At 42.2% G+C, this 18,956-nt stretch overlaps 1 protein-coding gene across 1 annotated transcript in view; it reads left to right on the top strand.

Moving 5' to 3' along the window:
• The window catches only part of LOC134640891 (protocadherin-16-like), a 76,689-nt gene extending 59,502 nt beyond the window's left edge, over nt 1–17,187 (top strand). Inside the window, exons 6-21 of the mRNA XM_063492958.1 lie at nt 12–1,040; nt 1,866–2,053; nt 2,144–2,240; nt 2,420–2,577; nt 3,974–4,820; nt 7,541–7,780; nt 8,295–8,420; nt 8,541–8,750; nt 8,837–9,703; nt 9,814–9,927; nt 10,029–10,240; nt 10,562–10,713; nt 11,302–11,432; nt 11,714–12,000; nt 12,106–12,247; nt 12,777–17,187. Of these exons, the coding sequence (XP_063349028.1) occupies nt 12–1,040; nt 1,866–2,053; nt 2,144–2,240; nt 2,420–2,577; nt 3,974–4,820; nt 7,541–7,780; nt 8,295–8,420; nt 8,541–8,750; nt 8,837–9,703; nt 9,814–9,927; nt 10,029–10,240; nt 10,562–10,713; nt 11,302–11,432; nt 11,714–12,000; nt 12,106–12,247; nt 12,777–15,367 (7,391 nt within the window). The 3' untranslated portion in view covers nt 15,368–17,187. The remainder of the gene's footprint in view (nt 1–11; nt 1,041–1,865; nt 2,054–2,143; nt 2,241–2,419; nt 2,578–3,973; nt 4,821–7,540; nt 7,781–8,294; nt 8,421–8,540; nt 8,751–8,836; nt 9,704–9,813; nt 9,928–10,028; nt 10,241–10,561; nt 10,714–11,301; nt 11,433–11,713; nt 12,001–12,105; nt 12,248–12,776) is intronic.
• Nucleotides 17,188–18,956: the final 1,769 nt, after the last annotated feature.

Here is an 18,956-nt window from a genome sequence, read left to right as displayed (position 1 = left end):
ACATCTTTCAGGCATCTCTAGAGATATTTCCTACACTATCAGCTCTGGAGACCCTGCAGGCTACTTCACAGTTGATCCTGACACCGGGGCCCTAAGGACCAGTCTTCCCCTTGATCATGAAGCCCAATCAGCTCTTGATTTGGAGGTGCAGGCCCGCAGCGGCAACCCTCCTGCCTTTGGCCAGACCCGTGTCCACATTACCATTGCAGATGTCAACGATAACCCACCTGTTTTCCTGCCCTCATCCTCAGAGTCCCTGCTGCTGCCAGAGCATACAGAAATGGGCACAGTGGTTTATCGTGTCCAAGCTGAGGACAGAGACTCAGCAGTCAATGGACAACTCACCTTTGACCTTTCTTCTTCAAATGGACTCCAGAGGATTTTTAGCGTAGAGCGCAGCAGTGGAGAGATTCGATTGGTAGGGAGCCTCTCTTATGAGAATACCCCCCGTTATGACCTCCAGGTTATCGCCAAGGATAGTGGAGTACCCCAGCTGAGTGCCACCTTCATGCTTGTGGTTCATGTCCAGGCAGAGAACGACCAGGGTCCTGTGTTTGACACCCTCACATACCGCGTTGAATTAAAAGAAGGAACTCCAATAAGCACACGCTTTCTGCAAGTCAGAGCTTTGAACAGAGAAACACCAACCTCTGGCCACTTTGGTCCCCTGGCATATCATTTACGTCCAGATGGAGATGCTGCAGGTTTTGGCATTGCTGCAGACAGCGGCTGGCTGTTTGTGAAGAGTGCCCTGGACAGGGAAGTCAAGGACATGTACCTCCTGACAGTGTTAGCCAGTACAGGCCATGGACAGTTAAAGAAGACAGGCAGTGCCACAGTGCGGATATCGGTGACTGATGAGAACGATAACTCTCCTCGGCTCACGCAGGAAAGGGTCTTCATGGCTGTGAGAGAGAACCTGCCTCCGGGAACAGGCTTTGGTCACGTGTTGGCCACAGATCGCGACAGCGGCCCCAACGGACGCCTCGCTTACCGCTTTCTGCATCCTGACCGTCACTTTCAGATTAACACCCACACAGGTTAACTGAAAATTTTATCCACTGAGATTAGTCAGTTAGACTTAAGTGTTTAAATGTGGCTTGATTAGTTTAATTTTAATAAGCAACCATACAAATATGCATATTTATACAAAAAAAGGTAATGAAGGCATAAAAATTTGATTTTTTTTTTTAAAAAGAGAAATGCCTAAAGAACAGAACTGGCATGCAAAAACATTAGTTCACCAGTGACAGAGGAGATAACATGAGAAAGGAAGCTGATATTATTTGTTTAATTGATCTCCAAGGCTTTGCAGAGGATCAGCCTTTGAAGATACTGGCACATGCTTGACCTGGAAATTTAAATTGATCAGCTTAATTATGTCCATTTTATCTGTCTGTAAAATTGTGTTATAGTCAAACTAAGCTCAAATAACCAAAAAAATTCATTTTTCATGAATGAAAAGCATGTGGAAAAACACAATTTAGTCAAGTCAGAGAGACATCTCTAAAAGATGAGAGACTGAGGTTGCCCCTCTGCCACTGTCATAAATTAGTTAGATCACGGTGACAGCAGCACTAAGCATCCTGCTGAGTTCTAATTGGCCTGCTGAGCCTGCTAGTCTGTAGGTGGAGACTCGGGCTCTGATTTGTGATCAGCTTCTAGCAGAGTTGTGAGTCTCTAGAGCATCTGCCAACCTTTCAAAAATCTTCTATCCGTCTGTGTACGAACAAATCTGCACACTGTTCATGTCTATTACTTATGTGTCACTGATCAAAGCCGGCTGGCTCTTAAGACTCATCATTATTCCAGTGGACTTGTGCCTGTGCATAAAATCCCTCTCATTTATCTACTTGTGTCCCCAGGTGAGATCAGCACAAGGATGACTCTGGACAGAGAGCAGCAGTCTAGTTACCAGCTGGTGGTGGTGGCACAAGACGGAGGTTCACCCCCTCGTAGCGCCACAGGCACCGCTTTCATCACTGTACTGGACGAAAATGACAACGACCCTGTTTTCATCCACAGTCAGTCAGGGAAAAACATCATAATTCAGGTAATGTCGAAAGAGCACAAATGTTGTTTGGCAGAAAATAAATTGCTATCATAGAGTGCTGCACTGAAAATCTGGTTATTTAACCCTTAGGTGACGGAAGGTCAGCCTTCTGGGGTTGTACTGGGTACACTGCAAGCCAAAGACCCTGATGAAGGGGAGAATGGCACAATAGTCTATTCTTTGTCAGGTACTTTATAGAGACATTGAAAGAAATGTATCTTCCTCCAGTCTTTTTTAATTTTTTCATGCTTTTCTTCTTTTTTTTGTATACTGTTGAAAGTGGATTCAATTTAATGTTTGTGTTTGTGTGTTCAGGCTTCCTATGCACTTCTCATCTGAAGTTCGGGTGTGCTCTGTCTCTTCTAGGTCCCAGAGCTGAGCGCTTCTCTTTGAACACAAACACTGGCGAGTTGCGTTCGTCATCCCCTCTCAGCCACTCGGAACGGGCTGAGTACACTCTGACGGTGACAGCCACCGACAGAGGACTGCCCCCTCGCAGCACCTCCTGCTCCCTCACCATTCAGGTCAGACTGTGTTTTGGAACCACTGCCAGCACAAACACCCACTCTACTCACCTATTTGATATCAAAGAATAGACTCGGGGCTGTGAGGATCTGCGTCCCTGGGCCCCTCGAACTAGTTGCAGACATATCAGCCTCACTTCTGACAAGGTCCCCTCCCATCCCCTCCCCTTTTCTTCCCCTGTGAATTTTCAAAAGGGAAATTTCTATCTGAAATGGAAAAGTGGATCTGAATCAAATACTCCCAGCTGGCTCGTGATGAGGGCCAGCTGTAGACGTCTATGATCAAGGTCATACTCAATGACTTCAACACTTTTTTAATACAGTAGCCCTTTTTGCAAGGAGCAGCAAGGCTATACACTCAACATAAAACACAGCATTAAAGGTAATTCGTGTTAATATTTAATATAGAACAGAAAAAGACACAATGGAAGAACTCTGGAAGGAACGTAGATTTATAGGTTCCAGGAAAATTGAGCTCCTATATAAACAGCTCCAGTCAGCGCCAGCGCAATTTTTCCTCTTTTCCAATAACAAAAAATGGAAGTCATAATTATTAGTTAATTGGATTAAACAGTGCAGTGTTGTTCTTGCCTTGTGACGTATTTGTGTAATTTCCTTTAATCATCTTTTCTGAATGATTATTTAATTCTGTCGATGATAGGATAGGCCTATTCCAATTTATTTTTGGAACACTTCTTTTCCATCTAATGTGGAACCAATTTACAGCTTGTCAGCAAGCACAGCATATTTTTGAGTGCCTACTTAGTGTGGGAATTGTGCTGTAGGATACACTGCTGAGTATCCAGATTGGCCAATCAGGTTACAAAACACGGTTAGTAATTTCGATTAAAATTTCATCAATAAAGCCTCTCCATGCTCATTTACCTTTCACAGCTGCTTAAATTTTCACAGTACATGCATGTATCAAAGGGAAAAAACATGTTTTATTTAAACAATGTTTCAGAAGAGAAATAATAAGGTTGTAGTCTTTGAAGATACTCGAACTGCTCGTCAAAAGAAGTGTAAAACTATATACAGTACCGCAGTATTCCTCAGTACTAAATTCAAGCCCTTATAACACTTCCTTTTCTGATTGCAGCACTTTTATCATCTATTATATTTCTTGGCATCCAAACAGATGTCAGATTAATCTTAGCAGCCATGTTATTGAAGTCTATAAAAACCTTTTGTAAGTGGTTTCATTTATTCCCCGTGAACACATTCAGTGTGGAGAGGACAAAGTCTGTTTCCACTTTGCCTAAAATCCATAAAATATTTTCGTTCTGTATTGAAAATTGCAAACTTAAGTTGCCACTGGGCATTTGAGTGAAGCATTAGATCTGCTGCCATGTTGCTGTGCCGTTAAATATAAATGCAATGTGTTGCTTTACTGCAGGTTATCAGCATTAACAGACCTGCTACCAAGAAGAATTCACTCTCCATAACTTTCAACTCCGTGGAGGAGGCCAAGCCCGGGTCTGTTATTGGCTCGGTCCGTCTCCATGATAGAGGAACCGTAGAGGACGACAAGGTGACCTACACAGTGGTGGGGGGTACGGACAGAGATGGCACATTCGTTGTGGATCGTCTGACTGGGGACGTTTACTTGGCTCGTCCTCTTGACTATGAACGAGACTCGCGCTACAATCTGCAAATTGAAGTGGATGACTTCTCTGAGGCCCCTCCGAGCAGCACTCTTGTCCACCTGGACATCGACATAGAGGACAGTAATGACCACACTCCTCAGTTCCCAGAGGACCCCATCACAATTGTCATCTCTGAGAGCATGGATCCTGGCTCCTCTGTCTATACTTTCCAGGCCACAGACAAGGATGGCAGTGGGTCCAACAGCAAACTGGTGTATTCCATAATACAACAGTGGCCAAATACCCCTGGTCTATTAACCCTCGACCCATCAACTGGGGTTCTCTCCTTGGGCCAGAAGCTGGACTACGAGGTCACTCCAAACCTCATCCTGGTTGTAAAAGCAACAGATTCTGCTCCTGATGCCAGCCAGAGGCGCTGGGGTTCTGTCACGGCAAGGGTGTATGTGACCGATGAGAATGACAATCCACCAGTGTTCATATCGCCAACAGCTGTCAGTGTGATGGAGGACCAGCCAGTGGGCTTTGTAGTGCTGTATGTCATGGCCAGAGATGCAGACCAAGGGGAGAATGGTAGAGTGACCTACAGAATTCAATCAGGCAACACTGCAGGGACATTCAGTCTCAACCCTAGTACGGGTAAGTGCAGCCCAAAGCCAGGCTTTATTCTCTATGTACTTCATTCTGCTAAGCACAAAATAAAATTCTGAGCTAAATGCTGTTTTTCATGCATAGCTAATTTACATCCTTTAGATCAGTTTTCTTGTCACAATCCACAACAGAAAGAGCTTTTAACACCCAAAGGTCATTGTATACATGCAAATTCATTTTGATTTCACCTTGCAATTACACAAAAACAGGAAAGGTCTTGACATACACGCTGCATTCACTACTTATTAGGGCTGTACTGTCGTATATTTGACATTAATCACTTTGTTGATGGGTGTGCAATTGAAGTTAAGGTGTAGAAAAATAAATGAACAGAATGTTTTTTTGCTACTTTTTTGTGCTCAGTGACCAGTGATATGTCAGGATCACAGGGCTCCTGCCCTAAGGTGCCACTGCTGTCTCGCCATTATCTTTTTCAAAAATACCCCGAAAGGGAAAGCTGATTTTTTTTTATATCTTCATAAGTTAGCTCTGGCGATGACTGTGAACTTTGCTTTCCACCCAGTGTTAGCTGGGATAGCTACTGATCACAACTATGAGTTGTTATGATTAATAGAATAGTCTACTTTAAAAATATTTATTTAAGTGCAAATACAAACAGTTCGAAGATTATAATGAGTAAGATTTCAAATCTCTTATGCTGTTTACTTGTTTTCCTCATCTTTCTGCTTCTTTTTTCTACTTATCATTATACTAAAACTTTTGGCTTCAGTTTCTCAGGTTTCTCTTTGTATTTTCTGCCCTGCTAGGCTGTAAAACTAGAACTAAAGCACTACTGTGTCATGGAAATCTTTTGCTGAAGATGAAATATTTTCAGTTTAACCAGACAAGCAAATCTGCATCAGAATCTCCTTCTAAATTTCACTTTGCATTGCATATATACTCACTACTCTACACGACCCCACACAACATTCACCTAACCTTACTTTCTATAAACACACACAAACTGTGTTAATAATCTGCTTACTTCTAAGGTCAGCCCAATTCTTGCTTCACCTTTCATGACTTATTTCTCTCAGTTGGAGGCCAGACAGGCCAGCTTGCCAAATATTAAACACACACATACACACACACAAGGATGTGCAAGTACACGTGCATACGCGCGCACACACAGCAACCCATCATCTGTTATTGTGGATCTATTCCCATGAAAGACCAAAGAACCTCCTGCTCAGGCTTCTGGGAACCATTAGAGGAGGGATCAGTTACGCGTGTTTATGTGTACGCACGTGTGTATGTGTGTGCGTAGGCATGCACATATGTGTTTGTGTGCTTGCATTAGAGTATGTCACTTAGTCAGCGCTGACCTTGGGCCATTTGGTCCTGTGGGCTTTGTTGTGGTGTTTGAGACACGTGTCAACATTTGCTCCGCCCTCGCCTTCAAGTCGCCAACCAGGATGCCTCCTGGAGCAGTTTGGGGATGGAAACATTCAGCGTCTGTCATGCATGTCACTTCTGCTTCAGCCCAGTATGTGCACTCATCTTGAAGTGCTTTTCATGCACACTAGTTATTTGTTAGAATAGTGACAAGTTAATCCTTTGTGCACCTGGTTTGCTCCCGTTTTGGGGTCAGTGACCAAAGGTCTACGACAACTCTGCACAATCTGTTTTCATTACCTTGGCGTCACAGCTAACCACAATAGAGAGAACTATCAGGCGATTATTATAAATCTGTAAAGTCACAGTGTGAGACACATTCTCATCATTCAGTGTCAGAATGGAGGTCATTAATTTTCCTTTCAAGAGAAGTAGGGAGAGTTTACTGGTGATATGGGGGACTGCTTCTCTGCAAAAGACAACACCATTCAGGGATTAACCCATCAAATTTTGATAAATGGCTTTGCCATATCAAATAAGAGAGATGTGTTTGTTGTCTGAGCAACCTCCGCTCGCACATGCACTGCAGTCCACAGCGTTGGCGCCACCAACCCCCACAGATGCTTACAAAACATCCAAAATAAAAACTCTCCCCAGATCCCTCCATTTTTTTCCCCCTTCCCATGTGTTATCGGTGACCAGGGATATAGTAGGATCACAGAGGAATCAAATTTAGGTGAAAAATTCCAGCCTGTAACTTATACCAGATTAAAAGCTTAGAGGCAAGTTATCTCAATCCTAGAAAGGCACAAAGTGAAAAACAAACACACACAAAAAAAGTTAAAAGGAAAACAGTCTTGGCCCTCTCTTTCTTTAACAGTTGCATTTCATTTTAAAGCATGAAATTGAAATTAAATCAATGCAAGTTCTACCCTCTTAGGGCAGGATAATGAAAAGGCTAGGGTGCCTCTAATTCCTATGGAGCACGGCAGGCCTGGCTGTTGCGTGTCTAGAGTGTGTGTTTACTGCTTCTTTCACGATGGCTGCGGCATTCTCCAGTGGAAAATCTCGTAAACTGTGGCCAGACCGTTTGGGCTGTTACAGCAGTGGTGGTGGTAGCACTCAGGTAGGCAGAGCTGTGTGTGTGTGGAGGAGATTAGCACTGATTTGGCCCTCACACGGCAAGTTTTCACACTTGATTTTTAAATAACTTGACTACAAACACAATCATGGCAAGCAGTGTTTTTTATTGCCTTTGATGACTTGCTTTCATACCGTAATTGTGTAACTGTCTCTTTTAACCAGGCTATAATAAAGTACACACGTAGAGGAAATCTCTCCTCATATTTCACCCTTCATTCATCTCCCTACAGGCTCTCTGTCTATTTTCAAACCTCTGGACCGCGAGGAGCAGGACATCTTTAACCTCACAGTAATCGCTGAGGATCATGGGATACCCCAGCACTCGTCCATCCAGCTGCTGTGTGTGCATGTGATCGATGTTAATGATGAGGTGCCCTGGTTTGAGCAGAGCCAGTATGAAGTAGAGATGTCGGAGAACCAACCTCCAGGAACCAGTGTGCTGACAGTGTCTGCCACTGATCTGGACCAAGGTCTGATTCATAATGTGCAGGGATTTGATCTGTCATATCATATTTGTGCTGCTTTTAATTCCCCTTAGCCATCATGTGCTGACTATGTGTTCACATTAGAGACATTAACAGTTGTTTTTAATTGCATAAGGACTACATGAGGAGGGGGGGGTTAGCATGCATTCTCCCAGACTTAGTCAGAAGCACATAAAGTAGAAGGATTATAAACTTTCTCCTCAAAAGCAATTAGTGAAGTAAACAGGTGAGGTTGCCAGGCTGCTTTCTCGTAGCACGCGATCTGGCACACAGACGCCTGAGGGAGGGCTCTCGCTGCCAAATGCTTATACAGCAAGCCTCATGACAAACAAACAAATAAGTATACAAGCTATTAGAAGAGAATTTGAAACATGTTGTAAATGCATTTTTTTCATTATAATCTACAAGTTATAGGATGGAACTCTGTGACCTTCACCGACATTCTTTGATTATTTTATTTTTTTACAGGCCATTTTTAATAGAATTTGTTTCTCTGTAGGAAGCAATGGTCAGGTGACATATGACGGTATCTCACAGGAGGGTTTCAGCATCAACCCAGTATCAGGTGTGATTATGATTACTAAGTCTCTGGACAGGGAGCTTCAGGAATACTACACTGTCACAGGTACTGTCATCTGATTGTTCTACAGCCTTACAAAAAATGCCTGATCTGATACATAATAATAATATTTAAATTATGAATTACTACGAAAAATTATAGTGTGCTTTTTTTATGTTCTGGCAGTGTCTGCAAAAGATGGAGGCCTTCCACCGAACTATGCTAAAGCAACTGTGAGGATCAAGGTGACTGACGTTAATGACAACGCCCCTGTCTTTGGACGTCTTTACTACAGCATAGAGGTGCCTGAAAACCTGGAAGCACTACCTCTGTTCACCCTTCGAGCCACTGATCAGGATGCGGGAGACAACGGCAGGATAAACTACAAAATTACAGGTGAGAACTTCTTTTGATTTAATGTTTTAAATGATCGTACATCGTTTCGGATGTTTACAAGCCATTTGCTATCGCTCTATTTGCAGCTGGAGATCCATCTGGAGACTTCCGCTTGGATGGCCAGTCAGGTGTCCTGTCCACCTCACGGCCCCTTGATCGGGAGAAGAGGCCTGGGTACAGTTTAACAGTGATAGCTCAGGACCAGGGCCACCCTGCACTTAGCAGCACTGCCACTGTGGAAGTGATAGTCCTGGACATCAATGATCATAGCCCCCAATTTCAGAGCAGCAGCTACACAGCAGAAATTTTGGAAGATGTTCCCATTGGGTCACTCGTCCTGGAGGTGAAAGCCATTGATTTGGACCATGGTCCTAATAGCCAAGTGCTGTACTTTCTGAGCCATGGCTCCCAGAGCATGTTCATGATAGACCAAAACACAGGTCGCATTATCACAGCATCCCCCCTAGATAGAGAGAGAACAGCTTCTTACACTTTTGAGGTGTGTGCCACCGATTCTTCCCCTGCGAACCCACGTAACTCTACTGCTCAGGTGACGATCTATATTCAGGATGTGAACGACAATGCTCCGTTCTTCATTCAGGACCCACTTATTGTGAATGTCTCCGCCAGTAGTGTCTCTAATCGTCGAGTTTTGGCCACTATGAGAGCAGAGGACAAAGACTTTGGAGCTAATGGCTCTGTTTTTTATCGTTTCGCCAACCCTGTCAGGGGGTTCACCATTAACTCACTGACAGGAGAAATCCAGGCCACAGAGAAGCTGCAGACCATGACCCAAAGCCAACGGACTTTGATAGTTCAGGCCATGGACCAAGGGAACCCAGCACAATCTTCCCTGGGAGTGGTTATCATTTACATAAAGGAGCAGAGCTACAGTGGGATTCGCTTCTCTCGCACAGCAAGAGATGTCAGCCTGCAAGAGAACGCTGCTAAAGGTTGAAGTGATTTAAAATCTTTAACATTGTAATTCAAAGAGTGTAAATATACATTTGAAATAAGAAGTATAAATGAAATGTATCAACATAGTGTGTTTTGCATCTTCTAGGCACAGTAGTAACACAGGCTCAGGCCCAGTACCCAGATGGCTCTAAAAATGGGATCACCTACAGTATATTCAGTGGCAATAAATTGCAGTCCTTTGGAATAAACACAATTACTGGTAAGTGTTGGCAGTACAATGGTTGGTAAGATGGCAGTACACATTACAAGGCTATATTTTTGAAATGTAGAAAGTGAGTCATTGATACTTTTGTGATTTAGGTGAAATATGGGTCCAGAAATCTGAAGGACTGGACTTTGAGGAGACCCCAAAACTCCGCCTTGTGGTGAAAGCTGAGACAGCATCCTCTAGCTCCTACATGGCTGTCAACTTAATCCTTCAGGATGTAAATGACAACTTGCCACGCTTCCAACTCCAGAACTATGTAGCCTACATTAGGGAGGCACAAGGCTACGATTTTCCCATTATCCAGGTGCAGTAGCTTTTCCCCCAAATGTTTATTATGCTTGGCTGCTGTTTAAATGTGAAGCTGTAGAATAAAAACTCTCAAGCATCAGAAAACTGGATAGTTTTAGTGCTGCAAAGGATTGACTTTTCAATTTCATGTGATCTCAGTGTCCCAGAAGAATTTACTGTATAATCACTTGTGCCATGAAGCCAGAACCATATAGCCCATTTTTATTAACTATTGACTTCCAAGTCCAATATTGCTCACTAGTTCGAGTTACACTAAAACAGCTGCTGCAAATGTTTCTATATTTATGTTTCCAAAATGGGGTGTTAATTCACTCAGGTGGCTGCAGACGACCGGGACCAGGGTCAAAATGGTCAGGTGACTTACTCTATCAGGTCATCATCCATGAGTGGCTTGTTTAAGATAGACCCACTGACTGGAAGCGTTACCACTGCAGCCATAATGGACAGGGAAATCTGGACCCAAACGAAGTGAGTCTTGATTTTATTCTGTTTGTTTGTAACCACATGTTGGCATGAGTTTCCTGTCAGCTAATCCACATGCATATTTAGACTCTGTTACAGTTAGAATGTAAACTTCCTCTGCTTGTCAACTTTTCCTTGTTTTTATAGTTTTGCTCATTTTATGTTCATATTTTGATTTGAAAAATCCAATGTTTTAAAAATGAGTTGCACTGTTTCACCTGACTTTCATTTGGATTTTATATTGCTACTGCAAACTTGACTCAAATTTTGAAGTCCCACTCAGAAAATTCTTTCTGTTATAGAAAGAGAAAAGTAGATTTTGCATGTTTTTGCATCACAGCCTTTCAGTGTTATGAGAAAATCATGTATCCCCTGCAGATAATATTTTTAAACGTATTGTTTTATTAATATTTAAAATGACTTTCAGGCACTTCTGTGTATTGTAAAACACACACACACACACACATGCAGAAAGAAAGAAAAACATCCAGACAAAAACAGGCTGTTCAATGTGGGCTTTGGGGACCAAGAATTGTGTAACAGGGTTCAGAAAGTTTAAAAGTTAAAAAGCTGACATTAATTTTGTCGCTCCAGGCTTGTTGTTACGGCAACAGACCGGGGAACCCCACGGCTCGCTGGCTCTGCCACCCTCACTGTGATCATCATTGACCTCAATGACAACAGTCCCATGATTCCCCTGCCTCAGAAGATTCGAGTGCCTGAGGGTAAGTCAGCTTCACAGTGGAAGTTAGCCCAGTGATCTTATCATAAAGCCTCACATCACACTCCCTGGCAGCTCACTCAGCAGGGCTCAGTGAGAAAAGTCTGACCCTTTGATGAAACAAGCTATGGCCAAGTTCCTCCTCCATTCATTTCCTGTCTATTAGTTCAAGGCTTTCCAGAACCGGATATTTCTTTATAAAGTTTTTTTTTTCTTTAAACCAAGACACTCTGTGTTTCATTTTAGCTGCACCTAAATATCTGCTCTTTGTCTTCACACATACAGATACTCTCATTGGCACAATAATCACCCAGGTAACAGGAAATGATGTGGACTCGGGGCCAGCCCTCTCCTACACGTTACACCTAGATGCAAGCAGCCAAGGCATGTTTGGAATTCACCGTTATGGAGGAGGAGTGTCGCTGACTGGCCCACTAGACTACGAGGAAAGGACGTGGTACACTCTGACCGTTCGCTCATCTGACTCTAAACATCAAAGTGAGGCCAACCTCACTGTGCTGGTGGATGATGTGAATGATAATTCCCCCACCTTTACCCAGGATTTGTATCAGGTACTGCATATTTCACCACATTTTAGATTATTGGAATATATGTTGAAGTGTTAAATAATCTGTAATGGAGATAAATATGTTTTCATTTAATGTGCTTCTTATCAGGTGGCTGTATCAGAGCACCTCCCTGCAGGCAGCGCAGTCGTCACCGTAACAGCCACTGACCGTGACTCCGGGGACAATGGGAAAATTACTTACAGAGTCATGTCATCAACGAAAGGTGTCTTCTACATTGACCCAGTCAATGGTATGATTACTCTCTGCACTGCATTTATGGTTGTTTATAACTACACTCTAACCAGAGTTTAAGAGCCCCTTAATTATACTTCATTAAAAAAATGCCATTCCCTAAAGCGCTCCTTGGATGCTCATTTGGGGTTTGGACATATTTGCAACGAGTATTGCAAAATATTTAATCATTTTCTTCATTATAAGTAATTGAAAACCAAATCGAATGTTATTTGCCTCAGATGTTTTGCTTGAGATAGCATCTAAAAATAAGTGCGTCATAAAAGGGGACTTTTTTTCTTTACTCTAACTATACTTTCTCCTGTCCTCAAAACATTTCCATTTGCCTGAAATAATGTTCCCTCAAACAGTGTGTACCCAAATCTGCCACAGTGTTTACAAAATGTAATTGTAATTTACTTTTTTAGTTAAGTCATTCATTACTGTGTAAGAGCTAACCAGCACTGATATGTAATATGATGGGTTGTGAAAGAAAGACCTAAAATTACGTTGGCCTTCTTATGATGGTACTCTCTGCTTCTTCGCAGGTACTCTATTTACTAAACAAAAGACTGAGTTTGACTTCGAGAATCCCTCCATTCTGGTGGTGATTGAGGCACGAGACCAGGGTACTCCATCCCTTTCAGCCATTGCCACTGTGCATGTTCAAGTGTCTGACATAAACGACAACGCCCCCATCTTCCATCAGTCAGAGTACAGAGCCACTGTGTCTGAAGACGGCCTTCCTGGATCAACTGTTCTGACATTAGAAGCTGTGGATGGAGACCTGTTACGGGATAACTGTGGTTTTGATTTTGCTATTGCCAGTGGCAACTCGGGTAATGCCTTCCAGATTGAGAGCAGCGTGCGCTTCTTGGAGGGGCGGGGCTTCCAGACAGTCGGGAGTCTAATCCTGGTAGAGAAGCTGGACTTTGAAGCGGTACCAACTTATAACCTGACGGTTGTGGTGTCAGATCGTGGAATCCCTCAGCGTAGCTCCAGCGTTCCTATCATTATCAGTGTTACAGATGCCAATGACAACCCTCCAGTATTCAGCCGAACAGAGTACAGTGTGATTCTGAGTGAGGGTACGGCAGCAGGGACTGAGATCTTGCATTTATCTGCCACAGATCCAGATTCTGCTCCAAATAGTGAGGTCCAGTACTCTATAAGCTCAGGAGATAAGACAGATCTTTTCCATGTAGACCAGTGGACTGGAGCTTTGAGGCTGCAGAAACCTCTGAATAGCGAGACACAGTTGTCCCATTTGATTGTCGTCCAGGCCACTGATGGCCAAGGACACTTTGCTTTGGCCCCTGTCAGTATAGAAGTGAAGGACATCAATGATAACCGGCCTTTCTTTCCCCTCAATCTAGTAACTGCAAGCATCAGGGAAAACCAACCCCAGAATGCCTTAGTTACCATGCTGCATGCAATTGACCATGACAGAGGGGTTTTTGGACAGCTAAGGTACTACATGTTAGACTCCTTTAAAGAAGGAAAAGAGGGCTTCTTCATCAATCATACTTCAGGTGAATTACGGACCCGCTCTTCCTTTGACTTTGAGAAGATAAACTCATTCCAGTTTGTGGCCATGGCTGTGGATGCAGGCAACTATTCTGCTACTGTAACAGTGAAGGTTTATGTTACGGGGGAGGATGAATATGATCCCGTTTTCACCTCTTCGGAGTTCTTATTTGAAGTGCCTGAGGGAGCAAAGAAGGGTCAGGTCATTGGCAAAGTGCAAGCCAGAGATGAGGATGGGGGTGTAGATGGTGTTGTACTCTACTCCTTAGCAGACCACTCGCCTTATTTTGAAGTCAATAAATCAACTGGAGAGATTTCTTTAAAAACGGATAGCTACAGTAGACACATGAGTCGCTCTAAAAGAGAGCTACGTCTAATGACACTGGATGTGAGCGCTCACAGCCCTCTGGAGACGTCTCGCATATCAGTGGCCAAAGTTACCATAGATGTTACCCATACATCTTTTGGTCTCACCAGAGATGTGAACATGTTGCTCGTTAGTGTCATTGCAGTTTCACTTGGGATCATAGTCATACTAATAACAATTGCTGTGGCACTATTTTTTGTTAAGTTAAGACGTCGGAAGAAGGAGAAAAAGACACACGAACGAACACCAATGTCAGGGACCCTGCTGCACAAGTTTGAGGAAACAAAATTAGCAGCCAATGAAATGATTTACCATCAGGCGCTTCCTGGATACACAGCTGATCAAAGAGGAACTAGTGGGGGTCCGTACACCCGTGGCGGATCCCTGGATCCTTCTCACTCCAGTGGTCGAGGCTCTGCCGAGGCAGAGGCAGCAGAGGATGATGAGATCAGGATGATTAATGAATATCCCAGAGTGTCAAGCATCTCCTCGTCAATGCAGGAGCACATCTCTGCCCGAGGTCCAGACTCCGGAATCCAGCAGGATGCTGATCAACTATCAGATGTGTCTTGTGAGCCTTCTATTGATTGGTTCAAAGGAAAGAAAGTGGGCAGTGTCAATAGTACTTTGTTAGCTGGCCAGGTGCCAATCTACAGGGACGAAGGGTGCGGGTATGTAGGTGTGGGACGAGGACTCAGCATCTCCCGCCCTAAAGACTACACTTTCCCCGAGGACGGAAAGCCCTCCGCAGATGGCTCCCTCACAGCCATTGTGGCCAGTGATGAGGAGCTGAGGGGCAGCTATAACTGGGACTACCTACTAAACTGGTGTCCCCAGTTTCAACCTTTAGCTAATGTCTTTACTGAAATAGCACGTTTAAAAGATGAAACTGCGCCTCCTCATCCTCGCAGGTCATTTTATCACAAAGCAAAAGCAGAGTCAAGAATTGACCCTCCACCTCTCATAACCTCTGTGGCCCACCCTGGGGCCAAAACTGTACATCCAAAGCCTGCCGTAGGGAGGACGTTCCCAAATCTGGCTTCCTTACGAAGATCGCCCATCAGCGCTGAGGGATCCATCTCGTCAATCGCGATGTCTCCAAGTTTCTCCCCGTCTCTCTCACCACTGGCAGCACGTTCGCCTGCAATTACACCCTTCAGTGTCTCACAGGGCCCCTCTGCCTCCGTGATCAGCACAACTGAACATAATTTGGAACACAGTGAAGAGGCAGAGCTGAGGATTTAAATTTTAAAGGGTGAACTGAGCTGAATCACTGCTGTTCTAATCTTGTTCTACTGTATGACCACAGAGGCTGCAACCTGAAATGAGGCAATGCTATTCTCTCTTCTGTTTTCTCAAGAGAAGTACACAATGTTATATCAACAAGTCCAAATAGCTGAAGATGTGGTGCTTTTTCATGAAAAAAATACATCACTAGCAGGCCAAAAAAGGACTATGCCTTGTGTGTGTGTGTGTGTGTGTGTGTGTGTGTGTGTGTGTGTGTGTGTGTGTGTGTCTGTGTGTGTGTGTGTGTGTGTGTGTGTGTGCGTGTGCCTGCATTTGTGCATCAAATAAACATATGCTTTTGTTGATCAGTGTTAATTTGCACATTTGAATGGAGATTCATAAACGATGTCAATATTTTGTACAAAAGCATTGTCTATATTTTTATACATGTGTGGTTTCTGACAAAATCTGGCATTAACGTGTCAAAGGGGGTGCAAAAACCTCAGAATACATTTCTATATTTGTATATTTGCTGCTTGTACTGTATACTTGTTTGTACTGTAAGTTTGTGGAGTCTCTTGTAATTCTTAACTTTGTGGTTTTAAGTGAAGCTCACCATTAATTCTTCAAGAAGTAGGATTTTTGTAAGAGATAATTGTAAATATTTATAGAAGAAGAAACAACCTCGCTTGAACAAATGAAACATCAGTCAGAATAGAGTATTATGTGACTAGATTTTCTTACAATTCAGTGTTTGATCTTCCATCCAAGGTAACAATGAATGTGAAATGCTGAAAAGTTGTCTTAGTCCTTAACACGCACCCGATCACATTCTGCAAAATAGGACTTGACATCCAATGATCCTGTTTTTCAGGCACATGGCTTTAATTTCTCACAACAAGCCTTACTGCTTATCTTTTCTTTGCATTGTGACACGAAAAACGAATAAGGGAACACTGAGCAGCTACTTGGTAAATGTAAAATAGTTTGCCTTATCTGCAGCCTGATCTTTCAAGAGGATGTAAGCTGTTTGTTTATCTACATAACTAACGTTCCTCAGATAAATGTTAAAAACAAACACTCGAAATGTAAAAATTAGTGCTTATCCTAACACTGAAATTTGCAGCAGTTTTATTTTTTGTCAGTTTTAGTTCTGTCCAGATTTTTTTTTTTTTTTTTTGGTGACAAAAACCCACTTTTTGTTACTTGGACCATTTTTTCCCAACTCCTTTCAGCAGCAGTATACACAACATGTATGTGAATGAAAACTGGTGCCACTAAGTGTTACAGTTGGTATAATAGGAGTTCAAAAGAAAGTATATATATATATATATATATATATATAGACACACATTTCTGAATGTTTAAACACCACCACAGAATGTCTCAATGCTTTTACACAGCTGCCTATGACATGAAGTGTCCATGAATATAATTGTGCTTTGAGCAAGAAATTAAAATGTATCTGTTTACATTAGTAACCAGATAATGACCTTGCCTAATCTCCATTTTTAGACTGTAAGATTATCTAACATTGTAACGTATCTTTATTTATCTATTAGGCAGATATCAGAAACTGCGAGGATTAGTCAATTTTATTTAGTTGAAAACTATTGGCCAAATATAGATAAACACTACCTGTTAAATAAAAATTACAGTACCTTGTTGTTTGTATTGTTTTGTATTCATCAGTGTTAAGTGCTCCTCGACTTTGTGCTCGTCCGAACTGTGCATACCGTGGTATCACTGAGAAGAAATTCCTCCTGATGTTCATACATATCATTCTAGGCTTGTCCAGAGAAATGTTTCCAGTAAAAAGTGCCTGAATAAAGTACTTGTGATCACAATGTTGCCTCAGTCACATTTTTTTTTCAGGTTAGAAAAAGATACTAAATCATGTAATCATTAAAGTCTGTATACACATGTATTTATAACTGGATTTGGGACTGCGTGCAAAAAACTCCCAGTAATGATTTATATGAAGGAGGCAGTCTTACCCTGAGGGTTTTTACTGATGTACACTGATATTTTGTGGACATATCCGAAATCACCAGCACTACCCTGTAACCTCATTCTCATACCTTATCAAAACTGTGAAACAGGCCCCTGTCCCAGAGGCGGTACATTAAATGAAAACAAAAATTGACATGAAAGAAAAAAAAGATTTTAACAATATTTGATTTAATGATGGCCATTATGTGTAATTTTAAACTTGATAGGCATATATGATGTAACTCAATTGCAATACCAATTGCAAAATGTCACATATTGCAATAACAGCTTATTTGAAATATTGGCTTTACAGATACTTTCATTTCCACTGACAGCCTTCATGAAAAAATTGTGCTCTGTTTTGTCAAGATATCTCCTTCATGTTTGGGTCTCAAAAGTCATTCATCATGTTGATGTGGATGTGATGAATGTACCAAACTCAGGTCAAATCTCGAAGATTTAATCTTAGGTGTATGACATACAGCTATTTTTTTTTCCATTTCTGTCTTTGTTGACCTTGTTTTACCTTAGAAATCTCATACTGTTGTTCTATTTGAGTTAATTGCTCTACTTTTCTATTCCCAAGAATATATAATAGACATAAAAACAGCAGGGTGAGGTAAAACAAATGTGAAAAAATGTATTACATGTCTGTAATCACGGTTTAGTATTACTTGAATGTTTTCATATCGCAAATAGAACCTCTTCATACAGCTCTAACATTAATATTCAGTCAGAAAAACTAAAATCATCAAAACAGATTGGTCGTCTAAACTTTTCTTACTTCAAACTTTAAATTTAGAACGACTGCATGTCAACAATGTTAGTGTTATTTTTTTAATATACACACCTGTCATGGGAACTCATTGCATAACTATTACACTGCCTGAGGCTGGACAGCACTCCTGCTGTCTGATGAAACAGAGCTGAAACTGGACTAATGCTGTTTGCCCGCACCAAGGCCTGCCTCTTGACTGGTTATTGAGCTAAAACCCAAACCTTGTGGTATTCTGAGAAATTACAAATGCATCCACAGAGGTGAATTCGTGTGTGTACGGGCAGCACACTGGTGACACGCCCAGCACGAGTGTCATAGTAGACTCGGATTATGAGATGAAATTTGTGCCCCAAACCGAGCACCTTGGATCAGCGGCCAGTGTATACAAAACAGAACTCAGATGATATAAGTGAGAGGGCAAAAGGCAAGTCATTACTCAAAGCTTAAATTAAAGACTCTGCATAAACCAAATGAAATCTATCATTTTCCCATCAACACAAAGTGAATATACAGGAGACTGCTCTGTTAACATGCAATCTTCAGTGCCAGCCTGCCTTTTTTGCCTTCACTGACTTCATCTCTTACAGGGTTGTCAGTGCTGTCATGCTTGTATGATACTGTATATAGTAGCTCTTTTAGTGTCCTTTTATTTATTTAAGTTGTATAAAACGTAGAGTGTTAACCCAGACGATATTCCCATATTTTTGTCTGTTATGATTATTCATGCCAACATTGACCCAACTGTATGTATTTCCCCTGCCTGGGATCAGGCAAGCTTTAGTCAACTACATAGACAAATTAGCAACATCTGGGATCACTGTCTATTAAAACAAAACA

Source organism: Pelmatolapia mariae, linkage group LG14 (assembly GCF_036321145.2).
Source record: "Pelmatolapia mariae isolate MD_Pm_ZW linkage group LG14, Pm_UMD_F_2, whole genome shotgun sequence".
Lineage (NCBI taxonomy): Eukaryota > Metazoa > Chordata > Actinopteri > Cichliformes > Cichlidae > Pelmatolapia > Pelmatolapia mariae.
The sequence above is the reverse complement of the archived record's forward strand: the minus strand, read 5'-3'. Positions and strand labels throughout refer to the sequence as shown.